This window comes from Microcaecilia unicolor, chromosome 9 (genome assembly GCF_901765095.1).
Source record: "Microcaecilia unicolor chromosome 9, aMicUni1.1, whole genome shotgun sequence".
NCBI lineage: Eukaryota > Metazoa > Chordata > Amphibia > Gymnophiona > Siphonopidae > Microcaecilia > Microcaecilia unicolor.
The window spans coordinates 188,822,021-188,841,026 of record NC_044039.1 but is presented as its reverse complement, the minus strand read 5'-3'; the positions used below and the strand labels follow the sequence as shown (position 1 = coordinate 188,841,026).

The window sequence follows — 19,006 nt, the reverse complement described above, 5'->3', positions numbered from 1 at the left end:
TTGCAATGTATTACATCAACAAGCAGGGGGGCACCGGATCTCGCCCCCTGTGTCAGGAAGCCGTCGGGATGTGGCGTTGGGCTTGCCAGTTCGGCATGCTCCTCCAGGCCACATACCTGGCAGGCGTAAACAACAGTCTGGCCGACAGACTGAGCAGAGTCATGCAACCGCACGAGTGGTCGCTCCATTCCAGAGTGGTACGCAAGATCTTCCAAGAGTGGGGCACCCCCTCGGTGGACTTTTTCGCCTCTCAGACCAACCACAAGCTGCCTCTGTTCTGTTCCAGACTTCAGACACACGGCAGGCTAGCATCGGATGCCTTTCTCCTTCATTGGGGGACTGGCCTCCTGTATGCTTATCCTCCCATACCTTTGGTGGGGAAGACCTTACTGAAGCTCAAGCAAGACCGCGGCACCATGATTCTGATAGCGCCCTTTTGGCCCCGTCAGATCTGGTTCCCTCTTCTTCTGGAGTTGTCCTCCGAAGAACCGTGGAGATTGGAGTGTTTTCCGACTCTCATTTCGCAGAACGACGGGGCGTTGCTGCACCCCAACCTTCAGTCTCTGGCTCTCACGGCCTGGATGTTGAGGGCGTAGACTTCACTGCGTTGGGTCTGTCTGAGGGTGTCTCCCGTGTCTTGCTTGCCTCTAGGAAGGATTCCACTAAAGAGTTACACCAAACGACAAACCTCCTCCACTTGAAAAAGTGAGAGCAAGGCCCTAGAACCTTGTTCTTGCCCTGCACAGAACCTGCTTGAATACCTTCTGCACTTATCAGAGTCTGGCCTCAAGACCAACTCAGTAAGGAATCACCTTAGTGCGATTAGTGCTTACCATTATCATGTGGAAGGTAAAGCCATCTCTGGAGAGCCTTTGGTCGTTCGATTCATGAGAGGCTTGCTTTTGTCAAAGCCCCCTATCAAGCCTCCTGCAGTGTCATGGGATCTCAACGTCATCCTCACCCAGCTGATGAAACTCCTTTTGAGCCACTGAATACCTGCCATCTGAAGTACTTGACCTGGAAGGTCATTTTCTTGGTGGCAGTTACTTCAGCTCGAAGAGTCAGTGAGCTTCAAGCCCTGGTAGCTCATGCTCCGTATACTAAATTTCATCACAACAGAGTAGTGCTCCGCACTCACCCAAAGTTCCTGCCGAAGGTGGTGTCGGAGTTCCATCTTAACCAGTCAATTGTCTTGCCAACATTCTTTCCCAGGCCACATACCCGCCCTGCTGAACGTCAGTTGCACACATTGGACTGCAAGAGAGCATTGGCCTTCTACTTGGAGCGGACACAGCCCCACAGACAGTCTGCCCAATTGTTTGTTTCTTTCGACCCTAACAGGATAGGGGTCGCTGTCGGGAAACGCACCATTTCCAATTGGCTAGCAGATTGCATTTCCTTCACTTACGCCCAAGCTGGGCTGACTCTTGAGGGTCATGTCACGGCTCACAGTGTCAGAGCCATGGCAGCGTCGGTGGCTCACTTGAAGTCAGCCACTATTGAAGAGATTTGCAAGGCTGCGACGTGGTCATCTGTCCACACGTTCACATCACATTACTGCCTCCAGCAGGATACCCGACGCAACAGTCGGTTCGGGCAGTCGGTGCTGCAGAATCTGTTTAGGGTGTAAATCCAACTCCACCCTCCAGGACCCGAATTTATTCTGGTCAGGCTGCACTCTCAGTTAGTTGTTCTTCATAGGTCAATTTCTGTTGTGTCCTCACCGTTGCGAGGTTCAATTGACCTGGGTTCTTGTTTTGAGTGAGCCTGAGAGCTAGGGATACCCCAGTCGTGAGAACAAGCAGCCTGCTTGTCCTCGGAGAAAATGAATGATACATACCTGTAGCAGGTGTTCTCCGAGGACAGCAGGCTGATTGTTCTCACCTTCCTTCCCTCCTCCCCTTTGGAGTTGCGTTTCTTCATCTTTGCTTGTCATTCAACTGAGCGGGAACGGTCACGCACGGGCGGGAAGACAGCCGCGCATGCGCGGTGGGCGTGCCCTGCGTGCGGGACCGCCTGCGAAGTTTTGTTCTGGTTGGTGGGGGCTGCCGCGGACGTCACCCCAGTCGTGAGAACAATCAGCCTGCTGTCCTCGGAGAACACCTGCTACAGGTATGTATAATTCACTTTCAGTGAGGACTTTGAAAAACTGGTCAAAGATCTAGGAGGTTCTAACATGCAGCACCTGCCTGAAGACAAACCGTGTCCTTCCTTTAGATAGAGCTAGCAGCAGGCTCTCTTTCGTGATACTAAGAGATGTCGATATCTGGCACAGGCAGGTCTCTGTACCAGCAATGGCAGCCCCTTTGGCAGGATAAAAAACTCTTCTGGGAGCACTGGCAGGCCCTCTGCTGCGGGGGCACGCAATGAAGCTACAAATTAGTAAATTTCAAATGAATCGGAGAAAATATTTCTTCACTCAATGTGTAATTAAACTCTGGAATTCTTTGCCAGAGAATGTGGTAAAAGCAGTTAGCTTTGCGGGGTTTAAAAAAAAGGTTAAAAAAAAAAAAGTTTGGTTAGCTTCCTAAAAGAAAAGTCCATAAGCTATTATTAAAATGGACTTCGGGACTACTTATTTCTAGGATAAGCAGCATATAATATATTGTACTGTTTTGGGCTCTTGCCAAGTACTTGTGACCTGGATTGGCCACTGTTGTAAACAGGATGCTGGGCTTAATGGACCTTCAGTTTGTCCCAATGTGGCAATACTTATCTACTTATGATAGGTCGTTTGGATCAAAGATGCTTATACTTACATCTGTTATAGTCAAATCTCCAGTTTCATCTATGCAAGGACCATTGTCAGTACAGGATCTCTTTCAGCTTCCCATTCGCTCCCAGCGTTTAATCACATGCCTTGTAGTTGTGGTTGCACATTTTTACAAACAAGGCAATCCAGTTTATTTCCTTACCTTGCTACTGGCTTCTAGCAGCATCCTGAATGAGACAGTTTGCCTGCCTTAGATTCTTGGCTTTGTAATCAATTTCCAGAAGTTGGAGCTGCACTCTACAAACAGACTTGTGTTCATTAGGGTTATTAGGAAAATTATAAACGCAAACTATAAGGAAGGTCATTTCTGCTCCTGGACGGATATTGCTTTGGATGCATATCTGCAATATAGAGACTTAGACAGAAGTCATAGCCAGGGTATATTTGTAGATATTGGGTTATAGGCCTGCTGCAGTACACACAGTTCCTTTCATTCATCTGAAAATGAGACAGCCTCAGTGGGATGTCAAGTTCTAGTGGAATCGGGACACCTAACCTCTGCTTACCACACTGCATCCTTCACTTCATTCACAAAATATAGTTAAGTGGTAAATATCCAAAAACAATGTGAAATGAAATGTTCTGACGGGAGATCTTCAAACTCCGGGTGGAGAGCCCATTTAGGTTTCACACTTAGGTTTCCCACCTAAATTCAAGGGACCTGATCAAAGTCTGAACAGCACCTCCACATCAAATTATCTGGAGATCTTAGCTGTATTTTATGCCCTTCAAGTTTGTCTTAGCCACATTTTATGTCGGAAAGTGGGGCGTGACAAGATCTCTCTGCCTCTGTCAAGAAGCAGAATAGATTTGTTGTTGCAAATTATAGCCAAGTACAAGCAACTTACCCTCCTGGTGTTCTGAATTAAGTGACTAAGAGATTCAGCAGAGTCCTTCAACCAGGTGGTAGGCTGCAAGATTCTGTTGTGAAGAGACTGGTCTTCCAAGCTTTTGGGACTCCTCAAAAAGTTCTCTTTGCCAGCATTAAAAAAGTAAAGCTGCTGCTTTACAGTTGTCTGCCCATCCCCAGAGCAGTTGGCAGGAATGCTTTGGCAATAACCTGGAATTGGCTTCTTTTTATACTTACAACTAAATCCCAATCATAGCAAAGATACCATACAAGTTTAGCAGAGGCCGAGCATGATGATTCTCATTCAGGATTACCAGACACACCAACTTCAATCAAACCGGCAACAGAACTTACAATAGCAAAACATTATCCCACAAACAAATTGCACAACCAACACAAAAAAGCTCTAATAAATCCGAATCGACATACAAATGACAACTAATAAAGGTTCCCACTTTCACCATTACGGAAGATCCATACCTTATAATTCAAATAGGTTACATCAATGCCAGTTCAACAGTAAACAAAACAGAAATTATAAACGATTGGATCACATCAGAAACCTTAGATTTACTCTTCATCAGCGAAACCTGGATCCATGACCAAAAAGATCCCATAATACTGGACCATTTGCCCTCCGGGATACAACATTACACACTGGACCAGAATAGGTAAAAGAGGCGGAGGCATTGCCATAATCTACAGATCCCATCTCACTTTAGAAACCACTGCTGAATCAATCACACCTCAACTAGAAATTACCTCAATCAGATTGCAACATAAATATGTAGACGGCAATCTAAATTGCGTCCTATTCTACAGACCGCCAGGCACGGAGCGAAGCATATATAACCATAATGGATTTCATATCGGCTACTTGTACATCTAACTCAAACATACTAGTCATTAGAAGACCCAAACTCAACTGGTGTCCAAGATTGTAAGGAATTCTTCCAACTATGGGATTTCGAATGGCCACATCCGAATGCCACCCACAGAAAAGGCCACACACTTGACCTGCTAACCCATAAATGCGCTTCAGACCAAATCATTAAAGTCATCAACCACAAATAGACGGAAATTCCCTGGTCAGATCACTTCAAATTAAATCTGACCCTACATTGGCTGAAGAATGGGCATCTCAAAGCTGATGAAAAAAAATCTTACCAAACCAGAGGTAAAGTGGACACAACTGCATTTTTGCAATCAATTTACGACAACAATTGGTCTATTCCATCTGATTCCATCAACTATCTTGCAGATTGGGAATCGAGATGTATCACTGTTCTAAATGAATTAGCTCCTTTACAAACAAAAACCATTCAGAAACCAAACAGGACCCCATGGTTCAATGAAAATGTGAAACAATTAAAATCTAGAACCAGACAACTCGAACGAGCCTGGAGAAAAAACAAAAATGATCAAAATCTAAATATTTGGAAAGAATCACATAGAAAATACAAATATGAAATAAAAAAAATCCAAATGGAACTACTATAATGAACAACTAGGTTATGACTACAAAGACATGAATAAGTTATACAAGCTACTGGATAAATTACTAGACACAAAACCAGTGTCTTCAACAAAATCAGGAATCCCAACAGCAGACGAACTTGCTAACTACTTCAAAGGCAAAATTGTCGATGTACGCAAAAATATGTCACAGGATTACACCAACCTTGATACCTTCCTTAATGAGCTAGACCCACGCTCAGAAGAATACCCAGCCGACCAAACTTGGACAAATTTCGCCCAGATCACACAAGAAACAATAGCACTAGCAACCAATAAGCTCTCTACAGCCTACTGTCAATTGGACACCTGCCCCAATTATCTAATGCCCCCCCCCCCCGCTTGATTCATCACTGAACTTACCTCCCACCTCAACTTCTTGTTCCAGCATGGCATATTCCCCAAAGACAAAGGTAATATACTACTCACACCATTACCAAAAGACACCAAAAAGAAAACTAACAATATCACCAACTACCGAGCTGTGGCATCCATCCCACTTACAACCAAACTGATGGAAAGCATTGTAGCTAAACAACTTACTGAATACATCAACCATTTCTCAATCCTACATGAATCACAGTCGGGCTTCAGATCTCTCCACAGTACGGAAACCGTCCTGGTAACTCTCCTAGCCAAGTTTAAAAAGGAAATCGCATTAGGTAAAGACATACTCCTCTTGCAGTTCGACTTGTCAAGCACATTCAATATGGTTGACCACTATATACTATTAAGAATACTCAACAAGATAGGCATAGGAGGGAATAAATACCGTTTTCATTTCCACCACCTCCCGCGGGAGGGCATTCCAAGCATCCACTACTCTCTCCGTGAAAAAATACTTCCTGACATTTTTCTTGAGTCTGCCCCCCTTCAATCTCATTTCATGTCTCTCGTTCTACTGCCTTCGCACCTCCGGAAAAGGTTCGTTTGCGGATTAATACTTTTCAAATATTTGAACGTCTGTATCCTATCACCCCTGTTTCTCCTTTCTTCCAGAGTATACATGTTCAGGTCCATAGTAAGAGACAGGTTCGAGCTATGCTGGCCAATCTGTCAGTATAATATTGAAACTCTCACACAGAGATGAGCAGCCATATTCTTGTGAATCACCCACTTGTGTGCCTGACTCAGTCCTGCTTATCAATGGGAAAAACACTGTTGCTCACCTGTAATGAATGTTTTCCCTAGACAGCAGGATTAATCATCACACAACCCCTCCCACTTCTTTAAGAGTTGCATTCAATTTTTTAAGGAGAGGAGTGTGGTAGCCATGTTAGTCCACTCTTAAGGTTATCAATAGAAATCAAACAAAATAAAACATGGAAAAGAAAATAAGATGATACCTTTTTTATTGGACATAACTTAATACATTTCTTGATTAGCTTTCGAAGGTTGCCCTTCTTCCTCAGATCGGAAATAAGCAAATGTGCTAGCTGACAGTGTATATAAGTGAAAATATTCAAGCATTACTATGACAGTCTGACAGGGTGGGAGGATGGGGGTGGGTAGGAGGTATGCATGGGGACATCAAAGCATATCATTGATATTCTAACAGGATGGGTGTGGATAGGTGAGGGGATCTGGGGTTCCTAGCCCATTATAAACCTTAAAGCTGTATGTCTCTGTTGATCACCCCACCCCTCACCTATCCACACCCATCCTGTTAGAATATCAATGATATGCTTTGATGTCCCCATGCATACCTCCGACCCACCCCCATCCTCCCACCCTGTCAGATTGTCATAATAATGCTTGAATGTTTTCACTTATATACGCTGTCAGCTATCACATTTGCTTATTTCCGATCTGACGAAGAAGGGCAACCTTCGAAAGCTAATCAAGAAATGTATTAAGTTATGTCCAATAAGAAAGGTATCATCTTATTTTCTTTTCCATGTTTTATTTTGTTTGATTTCTATTGATAATTTTTTAAGGTAAACTGCTGAGGATGTTGCTGCATATGAGAGGGCCACACACAACTCAGAATTTTATGCTATGTTTTGAGCTCTAGGAGAGCTGTTCATCCCAGCAATATGCAGTGATGTTACCATTTTCTGTGCCTGATCAATCCTGCTGTCTAAGGAAAACATGTGGCATAGGAAAGCAATAATGCTCTATATAGCACAGTGGCAAGAGACTAACAATTAGTGAGTCAGAGTAATTCCTCTTGTATGTCTGAGGTAAGTACTGAAAGGCTATTGGATAAATATTTGCATGCTGTATAGATTGGTTTTAAAAGTGAAAGTAATTTGGCTATGAAACGTTGAACAAAGCAAAACAGTAAGTTATTATGGAATGCTAAAAAAGAATGTGTATTGGTAGTAACTACAAGGAAATTCAGTATAATCATGCATTTTTTTTTGTTATGTTTTGTTTTGGCTTTTGTGAACTGGCAGAGATTGGTATAAACGTAATTTTTCCATCACGTACCTCATGGGACTTGTGGCTATAAAAAGGATTTGGAGGATGCTTGCCTTGAAAAGAAAGAAGACGGTCAATTAATCATCTCTTTCCTGAGTCTATTGTTGCAGTAATTCTGCTAAGGTAGTTGAATCTGAGGACCTGGGTGGTTAGAACTGCTGTCATAGCAACAGCTTTTTTTTAGGGAGGTTAGTTAAAACTGCTAATATTTGTTCGTTTTGCACAGAAGTGTATGAGAGAAAAATATGTAAAGGGCTTCTTTTACAAAGCTGCGCTAGCGATTCCAACACGGCAAGTTCGACAAAGCCCATTCAGTTCCTGTGGGTTTTGTCACATTTGCAGCAATGGAATTGCTAGTGCAGCTTTGTGAAAGGAATCCTAAGTATGTTAAAATGTATGTGGTGGTGAAAACTGTGTGGTCTGCATGGATAACCCAGTACACAGATGCTAGTTTTGAATATGTTTAACAGAAAAAAAACTATTATGTTATGATTCTTGTCCCTGCAAGACAAACATTACTTGTAGATGTTAAATTAGTAACACACATAAAAGGCTCTACCATGTGATAAAATAAGGCTATTATCTCTTAACAAACAGTGATAAGCCTTTTTTGTTACTTCTTAATGGAATGTAGTGTAAATACTGCTGCTTTTTACTGTCTACACAATGTTCTGATATTTAGGATAAAAGTGTTATGAGCAGTATATTTTGAAGAAAATATTTTATACTAAATACCATGTCTAGATTTATAGTGAAATGTTAAGATGCCTTTAAGGACAAATCACTAACATTTCTTTGTGTTTTGAGTATATACTAGTCTTATTTTAAATACACATTTTGCAAGCTCTGAATAAGCTACACTTATATGATTATAACAGATTTATGATCAAATATTGCTTGTCATGTTATAACTTTAAACAAAAATACAAATAAAAATATGTGCAATTCATAAGTCCATTATATCAAACAGCCATCCATATAGTCTGAGCAAGTCACATGGTCAATCTTCTTCAACCAATCCTTGATTTGTTTGAAAGCTTGCTAAATGTGAGTAGGCTTAATAACTATAAGTAGAAGAGGGGACCACAGGTATATCACTTTAGAGGAGCTTAAAGCTGTGACCTGGGGAGTCCTCTTCTGCTAGGCCACTGTTTTTTCACGGAGAGAATAGTGGATGCTTGGACTGCCCTCCCGCGGGAGGTGGTGGAAATGAAAACAGTAACAGAATTCAAACACGCGTGGGATAAACACAAAAGAATCCTATTCAGAAGGAATGGATCCTAAGGAGCTTAGCCGAGATTGGGTGGCAGAGCAAGCCGGTGGTGGGAGGCGAGGATAGTGCTGGGCAGACTTATACGGTCTGTGCCAGAGCCAGTGGTGGGAGGCGGGGCTGGTGGTTGGGGGGGGAGGCGGGGATAGTGCTGGGCAGACTTATACGGTCTGTGCCAGAGCCGGTGGTGGGAGGCGGGGATAGTGCTGGGCAGACTTATACGGTCTGTGCCAGAGCCGGTGGTTGGGAGGCGGGGATAGTGCTGGGCAGACTTATACGGTCTGTGCCCTGAAGAACACAGGTACAAATCAAAGTAGGGTATACACAAAAAGTAGCACATATGAGTTTGTCTTGTTGGGCAGACTGGATGGACCATGCAGGTCTTTTTCTGCCGTCATTTACTATGTTACTATGTTACACTGAGGAAAAGGAGCTACTGCTGCAATCTGGGAGAGGCCCCTTCCACCAAGCTGCAGTGAAGCGGAAATACTATTGAGAAGGCTGGAAGGAAGAAGGGGAAGAGAGGAAAAAGACTGGATGGATGTGGAATGGGGAATGAAGGAAAAAACCCCAGTAAATGTGAAATTGTGGGGACAAGGAGTAGCACAGTAATATGTCACCTCACTTGAGCCATTGCGAGAATGGAACTCTTGGGGATTATTCTCAATATAGTTTCTGATACTCGTTCCTTCCTCTCCTTGTGCACTCACTAATGTGCTTCATGCAGAAATAAAGCAGAGCATTGGTGATAGTGTTTTCACTGTGGAGAGGTAGACTTGAAGTACATCCTATACGATGCTTTCTGGAGCAAACATATTGTGAAATGTGCTGAAATCTTTGATTATCATTGTAATAAAAAGGAAATAATTTTATTTTCTTCATTTGTTTACAATTATTGAAAGATTTTCAATATACCAGAATGGGGTGTAGTGAAGTGCACATATGCTATTTCTGTTAGTAGTTCCATATTTTTGGCATTCCAGCTGACAAATCAGAACATCTACAGTGTTCCAATGTCTTGACCATGTCTTAGAGAAAGTTGGTGTATGAAAGTAAAAGGAAATTTGAGCTTACATATATAGTGTTTGATTTTCCATGTGATCTGAAACAAGTGTTGACTAATTTGATTTATATATTTTGCCTGAAATAAAATGTATACAATTCTAGATGTTTGCATTAGTAATGTTTTTGCCATGTTGATGGATTTTGTTTTTGAGGTGATTTGGGCTAGCTTGTCTCCTTTGACTCCTAGGCCCAGATGCACAACCCTTTAACGAAGAAAATTTCAACCGTAGCATGCATTAAAGGCCATTTTCTGACGATGCTAGCAGCTAACGAAAACGGAATGCAAACGAGTAACTACCATTCTAATGTGGACAATTCGGAATGCACTAACCATACCGACGATTGCACCGAATCAGTTACCGTGATAAATTTAATGTCAGACACGCATCAAAACAAAAATGAAAAAAGGATCGGGAGGGGGCAAAGGCGCTCGTCAGGAGCGTCCTTGACCCCCCCCCCCCCCCGCCTGAGATCGCCGCTGCTCCCCGCTCCCCCATGCTTAAAATCGTGCCTTTTGTAGGCAGCCCCGACTCCCCCTCTCCCTCCCTTCCTGCTTTTTTACAAAAAAACAGCTCCTGCCATCCTCCGCCCGAGGTCCCCTTGTGCCTCCCCCACCCGAGGTCGCCGCTGCTCCCCGCTTCCTCCCACTTCCCAAAAATCAAAACTTTAAGCTGCCCTGGCCGGCATGGGGGAGCGGGGAGCAGCGGCGACCTCGGGCGGGGGGGGGGGGGGGGCAAGGACGCCCATAAAGGGCACTCCTGACGAGTGCCTTTGCCCCCTCCCGAAACACACGTGTTTTTGGTTTGGTTTTTTTTTTGCTGTTGTTTTGACGTTTGGGACATGCGCACAGCAGCCAGCATAACGCTTGGCTGGTCTGCGCATGCTTTAGGGGCCAATTACCGACGGGGATTACACCAGTTTGATGCATTGTTCTTTACAATACCGCACCGAACATGTGCGACTTGTTTTTTTGGTGCATTCTTCGTTTTTTAAAATTCATTGGGGACTTTTACGTTTTAGATTTTTTAACGTTTGGTTGATGCATCTGACCCCTAGTCCTGTAGCCTGATTCACTGCTGCTTTATTATGCTAATGTAGAAAGGCCTTCATACACAGCTTGACAGGCATTTTTAACCCTCTTAGGCCCAGATGCATCAACCAAACTTTAAAAAATAAGAATCGTAAAAGTGCTTAACGATTTAAAAAAAAAACAAGGCATGCACTACAAAAACACTCCAGAAATGTTCGGATCGGTATTGCAAAGTAGGATGTATCACAGAATCGTTAAACCCGTCGTTAATCAGCGCCTAAAGCATGCGCAGAGCAGCCCAAGCGTTATGCTGGCTGCTCTGCGCATGCCACAAAGGCCCAGCTGTCAAAACAAAAAAACCCCCCCACAAACACGTGTGTTTCGGGAGGGGGCAAAGGCACTCGTCATGAGCGTCCTGTATGGACGCCTTGCCCCCCCCCCCCCGCTTCCCCCCCTCCCCCCCTGCATGAAAAATTTCCAATTTTAGCAGCCCCGGGCCGGCCCTCCTCCCTTCCTGTATTCTCCCACACTAGCTCCGCCTCCCCCCCTACGTCAGAGGAGGGCGGGCCCAGGAAGAAAGAAGGGACGTCTGAGGAGGCCTTCTGACTCGCCGATCAGCTGTTCTTGCCCGTGCAGCAGAGGTGAGAGGCGCTGCACGGGCCGGTAAGGCAAAGGGGGGGGGGGGTCGTTGGACGGGGGAGCGGCAGCCACGACCAAAGGGGGTGCAGCGGGGGCGGGGCACGGGACCGGAGCATGGCAGGAGGCGGAGCTAGTGTGGGAGAATACAGGAAGGGAGGAGGGCCGGCCTGGGGCTGCTAAAATTGGAGATTTTTCGTACGGGGGGGGAGAAGCGGGGAGCAGCGGGGGGGGGGGGGGCAAGGCATCCATACGGGACGCTCATGACGAGTGCCTTTGCCCCCTCCCGATCCTTTTTTTTCTTTTTTGGTGCTGAGGGAGAGGGGAGCAGCGGCGACCTGGGGCGTCAATAAAGGACGCCCCCGATGCGTTTTCGCCCCCCCCCCAGTTATTTTTTTTTATTGGATTTTGTTAACTTCTAGCAGACAGACAGCCCTAACGAGAGGTACAGACTCTTGTTAGATTTCACGGTGTTCTCCTGCGTTAAACGAATCGGAAAAGGTTAGTGCATGTCATTTCAATGGGATTTGTAGAAGAATTGCTCATCTGCATTCAGTTTTCGTTAGCTGCTACTGTCGTCGGAAAATAGGCTTTAGTGCATGGAAAGGATAGGAAATTCTTCCTTGAGGGCTCATTTAACGATGAAAAACGTTTAGTGCATCTGGGCCTTAGTGATATTTTAGCATCAGAAGTAACAGTGGCAGCCATCTGAGTAAAAAAAAAATCAGCTGCATCTAGAATTGGGATAAATGTACCCTGTGGTGAGTCGCCACCTGAACAAAATCTGGGTTTCTTACTACTTGCAGTTATGACTTTTTTGGTGATGTTAATTTCATTTTCTCTTTTATTATAAATTATGATATCAGACATCAAATTAATTTTACCAAACTGCAGTCTACCACAAATCATTATTCTGAGCAAAAGTCAAATAGCAAGCTGCAGTTGCAAGGAATATGAGCTTTGTTTTAACATTTCATTAACTTTCGCATATCAAATCTAAATCCTTTCTGCACCAAAAGTTACGTATAATTTGTGGTAGCTTAAAGCCAGGTTGTTTTCTCATCAGGACTTGGTACATTTCAACCTGTTGACTGAAGCACAGATGAGAGAGCTGTGCTAGCAGTGTTGTCTGAAAAGGCTTACACTCAAATTAATTTTCACAATAACATAACCATTTGTGTAGCTGAATACATCAATTGCAGCTGACAACAATCAATAAACTCATTTGGAATCTGGGAGGGGTTGTTGCAGACTGAGTTAATGGAATGTAAATTGACATTAAGAAAAAATTCTTATTCCATTTTGTTCTGAGTCTGCAATTGCAAGAACTGTAATTTAAGTATGGATATGCTTTTGCTCTGAAATGACACACACAACTTGTACATTTTCAAAATGACATGAAGGCAAAAATTAATGAAGTTAGTTTTGTTTAGTTTTTCCAGTGTTAATGTTTGCTAATACTAAGAGACAATTTTAGATCAACGTGGACATATAAGTAGTATAGTGTGGATGCAAACAAAGCAGATCAGTCAGTAGTTCAAATAAAACTTCATTATAAGATAAGTGCCCTACTCCAGGCTGTGTTTCACCCAAAAGGGCTGAGTCAGGGGCTCTAAATAACAGATAATAATCAAATGTATAATCACATGTATAAAAGCAAATATACAGATATAATAATCACGTATATAAAAGTATTATGTAAAAGCTAAGAAACCCAGATACCATAACATAAATTCTTAATAACATATAATAACAGCATATGTGTAAAACATACAGCTAATATCAAAAACGTATAAAGAAAATTATAATAAATATAGGGGTATGTTTACTAAGGTGTGTTAGCATTTTTAACGCACCTTTAAAGTTAAGGCGCGTTAAAAGCTAAAGCACCTATACATTTCTGTGGGCGCATTAACGTTTAATGTGCGTTAACCATTAGCGTGCGTTAACCGTGCTAACGTGCCTATAGCACACCTTAATAAACATAGGCGATAATTAGAAACATTTTATAAGGTAGACACCTACCTAAAATAAGGTCTTCATACATAATAAATGCACTAGTTGTCGCCAAAAAAGGCTATAATACAAAAGAGATGGAGCAAAAGGAAAAAAACATAACTGAACATATGAACCTAAAAGTAATCGGTAAAAAATAAAAACAAAAAGGACAAGACAATTACTCAATAGGATAAGCACTGAGGCAAAACAGCAGGAACCCCCCCCCCCCCCCCCCCCCCCCCCCAAGCATATAGGCTTCCTCAGAGACAAAATCTATAACGTGAAAATAGCAACAAAAAATTATGTAAAAACCAAGGTGGCAAAGAGTAAAGATGAAGAGCAGCCCAAAACTCAAAACAATGAAAGACAGCAACTTACCGCACTCCAGAGAGTAACAGCATGTAGCCACACTTTCAATCACTGGAAAAAACTGAACAAAGATGTTGACGTAATTTAAACTAATGCAGTAGTCGAAGGTCAAAAGTTTGCTCCCAAAATACATAGACATATAAAATCAAAATACAGTTTGAAACAACATAATTCCACTACTGGTTGCTCATATTCATAATACACAAAGGGACATTAGTTACAAATAAAAATAATGATGAGTTCATTGTATAACGTTAGAAGACGTTGGGTCGCTATAAAATAAATAAATCAAAACAACTCATAATTGTTGCAAAGGGAAACCGGATAGAAAAATCTTAAAACTAAAAGTGAAAAAATTAAAAAACAAAACAAAAAGCAAAAGCTGCTGTTGTACCTGACGTCAGTACTAAAGTGCTAAATATTCAAAGGATACATGCTAATATGATGATGCCGCAAGAGTACTAAATTAAATAAAAACACTAATACTGGTCGCAAAAGGAAGCTACTACTACTACTACTATTATTTAGCATTTCTATAGCGCTACAAGGCATACGCAGCACTGCACAAACATAGAAGAAAGACAGTCCCTGCTCAAAGAGCTTACAATCTAATAGACAAAAAATAAAGTAAGCAAATTAAATCAATGTGTACAGGAAGGAGGAGAGGAGGGTAGGTGGAGGCGAGTGGTTACAAGTGGTTATGAGTCAAAAACAATGTTAAAGAGGTGGGCTTTCAGCTTAGATTTAAAGGTGGCCAAGGATGAGGCAAGACGTAGGGGCTCAGGAAGTTTATTCCAGGCGTAGGGTGCAGCGAGACAGAAGGCGCGAAGTCTGGAGTTGGCAGTAGTGGAGAAGGGAACAGATAAGAAGGATTTATCCATGGAGCGGAGTGCACGGGAAGGGGTGTAGGGAAGGACGAGTGTGGAGAGATACTGGGGAGCAGCAGAGTGAGTACATTTATAGGTTAGTAGAAGAAGTTTGAACAGGATGCGAAAACGGATAGGGAGCCAGTGAAGCGACTTGAGGAGAGGGGTAGTATGAGTAAAGCGACCCTGGCGGAAGACGAGATGGGCAGCAGAGTTTTGAACCGATTGGAGAGGGGAGAGGTGACTAAGTGGGAGGCCAGCAAGAAGCAGATTGCAGTAGTCTAAACGAGAGGTGACAAGGGTGTGGATGAGGGTTTTGGTAGAGTGCTCGGAAAGAAAGGGGTGGATTTTACGGATGTTGTAAAGAAAGAAACAACAGGTCTTGGCGATCTGCTGGATATGAGCAGAGAAGGAGAGGGAAGAGTCAAAGATGACCCCAAGGTTTTGAGCTGAGGAGACAGGGAGAATGAGAGAGCCATCAACAGAAATAGAAAACGGGGGGAGTGGGGAGGTGGGTTTGAGGGGAAAAATGAGAAGCTCGGTTTTGGTCATGTTTAATTTCAGGTGGCATTGAGACATCCAGACAGCAATGTCAGACAAGCACGCTGAAACTTTGGTTTGGATGCAAGGTGAGATATCAGGGGTAGAAAGGTAGATTTGGGAGTCATCAGCATAGAGATGGTAGGAAAAGCCATGGGATGAGAGTAGTGAACCAAGGGAAGAAGTGTAGATAGAAAAGAGGAGGAGACCAAGAACAGAACCCTGAGGTACGCCGACAGGCAGAGGGATAGAAGTAGAAGAGGATCCACCAGAGTGAACACTGAAGGTGCAGAGGGAGAGGTTGGAAGAGAACCAGGAAAGGACAGAGCCCTGGAATCCAAGTGAGGACAGGGTATCGAGGAGTATGCTGTGATCAACAGTGTCAAAAGCAGCGGAAAGATCAAGAAGAATGAGGATGGAATAGAGACCTCTGGATTTAGCCAGTAATAGGTCATTGGAGACTTTAGTAAGCGCAGTTTCGGTTGAGTGGAGAGGGCGAAAACCAGATTGTAGTGGGTCAAGAATAGCATGTGAGGAGAGAAAATCAAAGCAGCGGTGGTGAACAGCACGCTCAAGTAATTTGGAGAGAAAAGGGAAGCTAGATGGAAAACAAGATAATACCAAAAAAATGAATAAAAAAATAAAAAACAAAAACGGAAAACGCTGTACTCACGGACATCATTGGAATATTGTTTTCCATCTAGCTTCAAAGAGGAGACTATGATAAAATGAGAAGAACGGTGAAAGAAGAACGGTGAAACAAATGCAAAGTGCTGATAAGGGAAGGGAAAGAGAGTCTTAAAAAAAAATTGCATGGAAGCAGAAACACTATAACAATTTTTAGGTATATTAAAAGCAAAAAGCCGGCAAAAGAACCGGTTGGACCGCTAGATGACCGAGCGGTAAAAGGGGCAATCAGGGAAGACAAAGCCATAGCGGAGAGATTAAATTATTTCTTTGCTTCGGTCTTCACCGAGGAAGATTTGGGAGAGATATCGGTACCAGAAATAGTATTTAAAGCTGACGAGACAGAGAAACTGAATGAAATCTCTATAAACCTGGAAGATGTAATGGTGCAATTTGACAACCTGAAGAGTAGCAAATCTCCTGGACCAGATGGTATTCATCCCAGAGTACTGATAGAATTGAAAAGTGAACTTGCAGAACTATTGTTAGTAATATGTAATTTCTCTTTAAAATCAAGCATGGTACTGGAAGATTGGAGGGTGGCCAATGTAACGCCAATTTTTTTAAAAAGGTTCCAGAGGAGATCAAGGAAATTATAGACTGGTGTTGGGCAAAATGATAGAGACTATTATAAAGAACAAAAATACAGAGCATATTCAAAAGCATGGATTAATGAGACAAAGCCAACATGGATTTAGTAAAGGGTAATCTTGTCTCACTAATCTATTACATTTCTTTGAAGGGGTGAACAAACATGTGAATAAAGGTGAGCTAGTTGATATTGGGGCTCATTTTCAAAGCACTTAGACTTAACAAAGTTCCATAGGTTACTATGAACTTTGTAAGTCTAAGTGCTTTGAAAATATGCCTCATTGTGTATCTGGATTTTCAAAAGGCATTTGACAAAATACCTCATGAAAAACTCTAGGGGAAATTGGAGAGTTATGGGATAGGAGGTAGTGTCCTATTGTGGATTAAAAACTGGTTAAAAGATAGAAAACGGAGAGTAGGATTAAATGGTCAGCATTCTCAATGGAGAAGGGTAGTTAGTGGGGCTCAGCAGGGATCTGTGCTGGGATTGCTATTTTTAACATATCTAATATAATAAAACGCACCGTGAACGTTCTGAAGACAACGTTCTGAAGCCACTCAAACACTCCCTGTAGGGTTCGTGGATTCATGGTGTGAAGCCAGACAGGCTGCCAGCCGTCTCTGCCCCGCCCTCGCGTCAAACGTCATGACGTCGAGGGCGGAAAAAAAAAACAAACAAAGCGCAGCGTCAGGGAAGGAGGCGGCGCTCCCGACGTCTCTAGCTTTCCCTTCGCTGTGTTCCGCCTTCTTCTGACGTCAAGGATGACGTCAGAAGAAGGCGGAACACAGCGAAGGGAAGGCTAGATGTCGGGAGCGCCACCTCCTTCCCTGACGCTGCGCTGCCAGAACCGCCACCGAGGTAAATTTAAAAAGAAAAAAAAAAAAGGGATGTTGGGGGGAGAGAAGAGGGTGGGCAGTAAAGTTGAACAATGGGAGCGGGAGGGCAGGGGAGAAACGACAGCATGGATGCGAAGGGGGGGGAGAAGAGGGCGGGCAAGGCTGGGACATGGGAGAGAGAGGAGCATGGATGCGAGGAGGGGTCATGGAAGGGAGAGAGGGGAATTGCTGGAAAAGGATGAATGGAGGGGGCAGGGGACAGAGGAGCATGGATGGGCATGGATTGGGATGGCAGGGCTCAGGGAGAGAGGGGAATTGCTGGAAAGGGATGAATGGAGGGGGCAGGGGACAGAGGAGCATGGATGGGCATGGATTGGGAGGGCAGGGCTCAGGGAGAGAGGGGAATTGCTGGAAAGGGATGAATGGAGGGGGCAGGGGACAGAGGAGCATGGATGGGCATGGATTGGGAGGGCAGGGCTCAGGGAGAGAGGGGAATTGCTGGATAGGGATGAATGGAGGGGACAGATGGGCATGGATGGATATGGATTGCAGGACAGGGCTCAGGGAGAGAGGGGAATTGCTGGATAGGGATGAATGGAGGGGGCAGGTGACAGGAGCATGGATGGGCATGGATTGGGAGGGCAGGGCTCAGGGAGAGAGGGGAATTGCTGGATAGGGATGAATGGAGGGGACAGATGGGCATGGATGGATATGGATTGCAGGGCAGGGCTCAGAGAGAGAGGGGAATTGCTGGATAGGGATGAATGGAGGGGGCAGGTGACAGAGGAGCATGGATGGGCATGGATTGAGAGGGCAGGGCTCAGGGAGAGAGGGGAATTGCTGGAAAAGGATGAATGGAGGGGGCAGGGGACAGATGGGCATGGATTGGGAGGGCAAGGCTCACACTCTCTCATATACAATGTCTTACTGACTCTCACTCTCACACACTCTGTCTCACACTGTATCACATTCACTCTCTATGTGCCACACAGTCACTCACACACTCGCTTGGTCTCATACACTCAATCTCACAGAGAATCTGTGTCTCACACACACTCTCTCTCTCGCACACACACACACACACACACTCTCTCTCTCTTACACTGTGTCTCACATACACACTTGCACACACTCTCATTCTCACACACACACTCTCTCACAAACACACTCACACCCAGACTCACTCTCTCACACACTCACACTTTCACTCTGACTCTCACACAGTCACTCTCACACTCTCCCAAACATACACACTCCGAGGAAAACCTTGCTAGCGCCCGTTTCATTTGTGTCAGAAACGGGCCTTTTTTACTAGTTTATAAATGATCTAGAGATGGGAGTAACTAGTGAGGTAATTCAATTTGCTGCCACAGAGTTGTTCAAAGTTGTTAAATCGCAAGAGGATTGTGAAAAATTACAAGAGGACCTTACAAGACTGAGAGACTGGGCATTTAAATGGTAGATGGCATTGAATGTGAGCAAGTGCAAAGTGATGCATGTGGGAAAGTGGAACCCAAATTATAGCTACGTAATGGAAGGTTCCACCTTAGGAATT

At 43.8% G+C, this 19,006-nt stretch overlaps 1 protein-coding gene across 1 annotated transcript in view; it reads left to right on the top strand.

The window, feature by feature from the left end:
- LOC115477392 (apoptogenic protein 1, mitochondrial) overlaps positions 1-8,779 on the top strand; it is a 35,847-nt gene extending 27,068 nt beyond the window's left edge. The window contains exon 5 of the mRNA XM_030214244.1: positions 7,538-8,779. Within this exon, the coding sequence (XP_030070104.1) occupies positions 7,538-7,643 (106 nt within the window). The 3' untranslated portion in view covers positions 7,644-8,779. The remainder of the gene's footprint in view (positions 1-7,537) is intronic.
- The last annotated feature ends 10,227 nt before the right edge of the window (positions 8,780-19,006 follow it).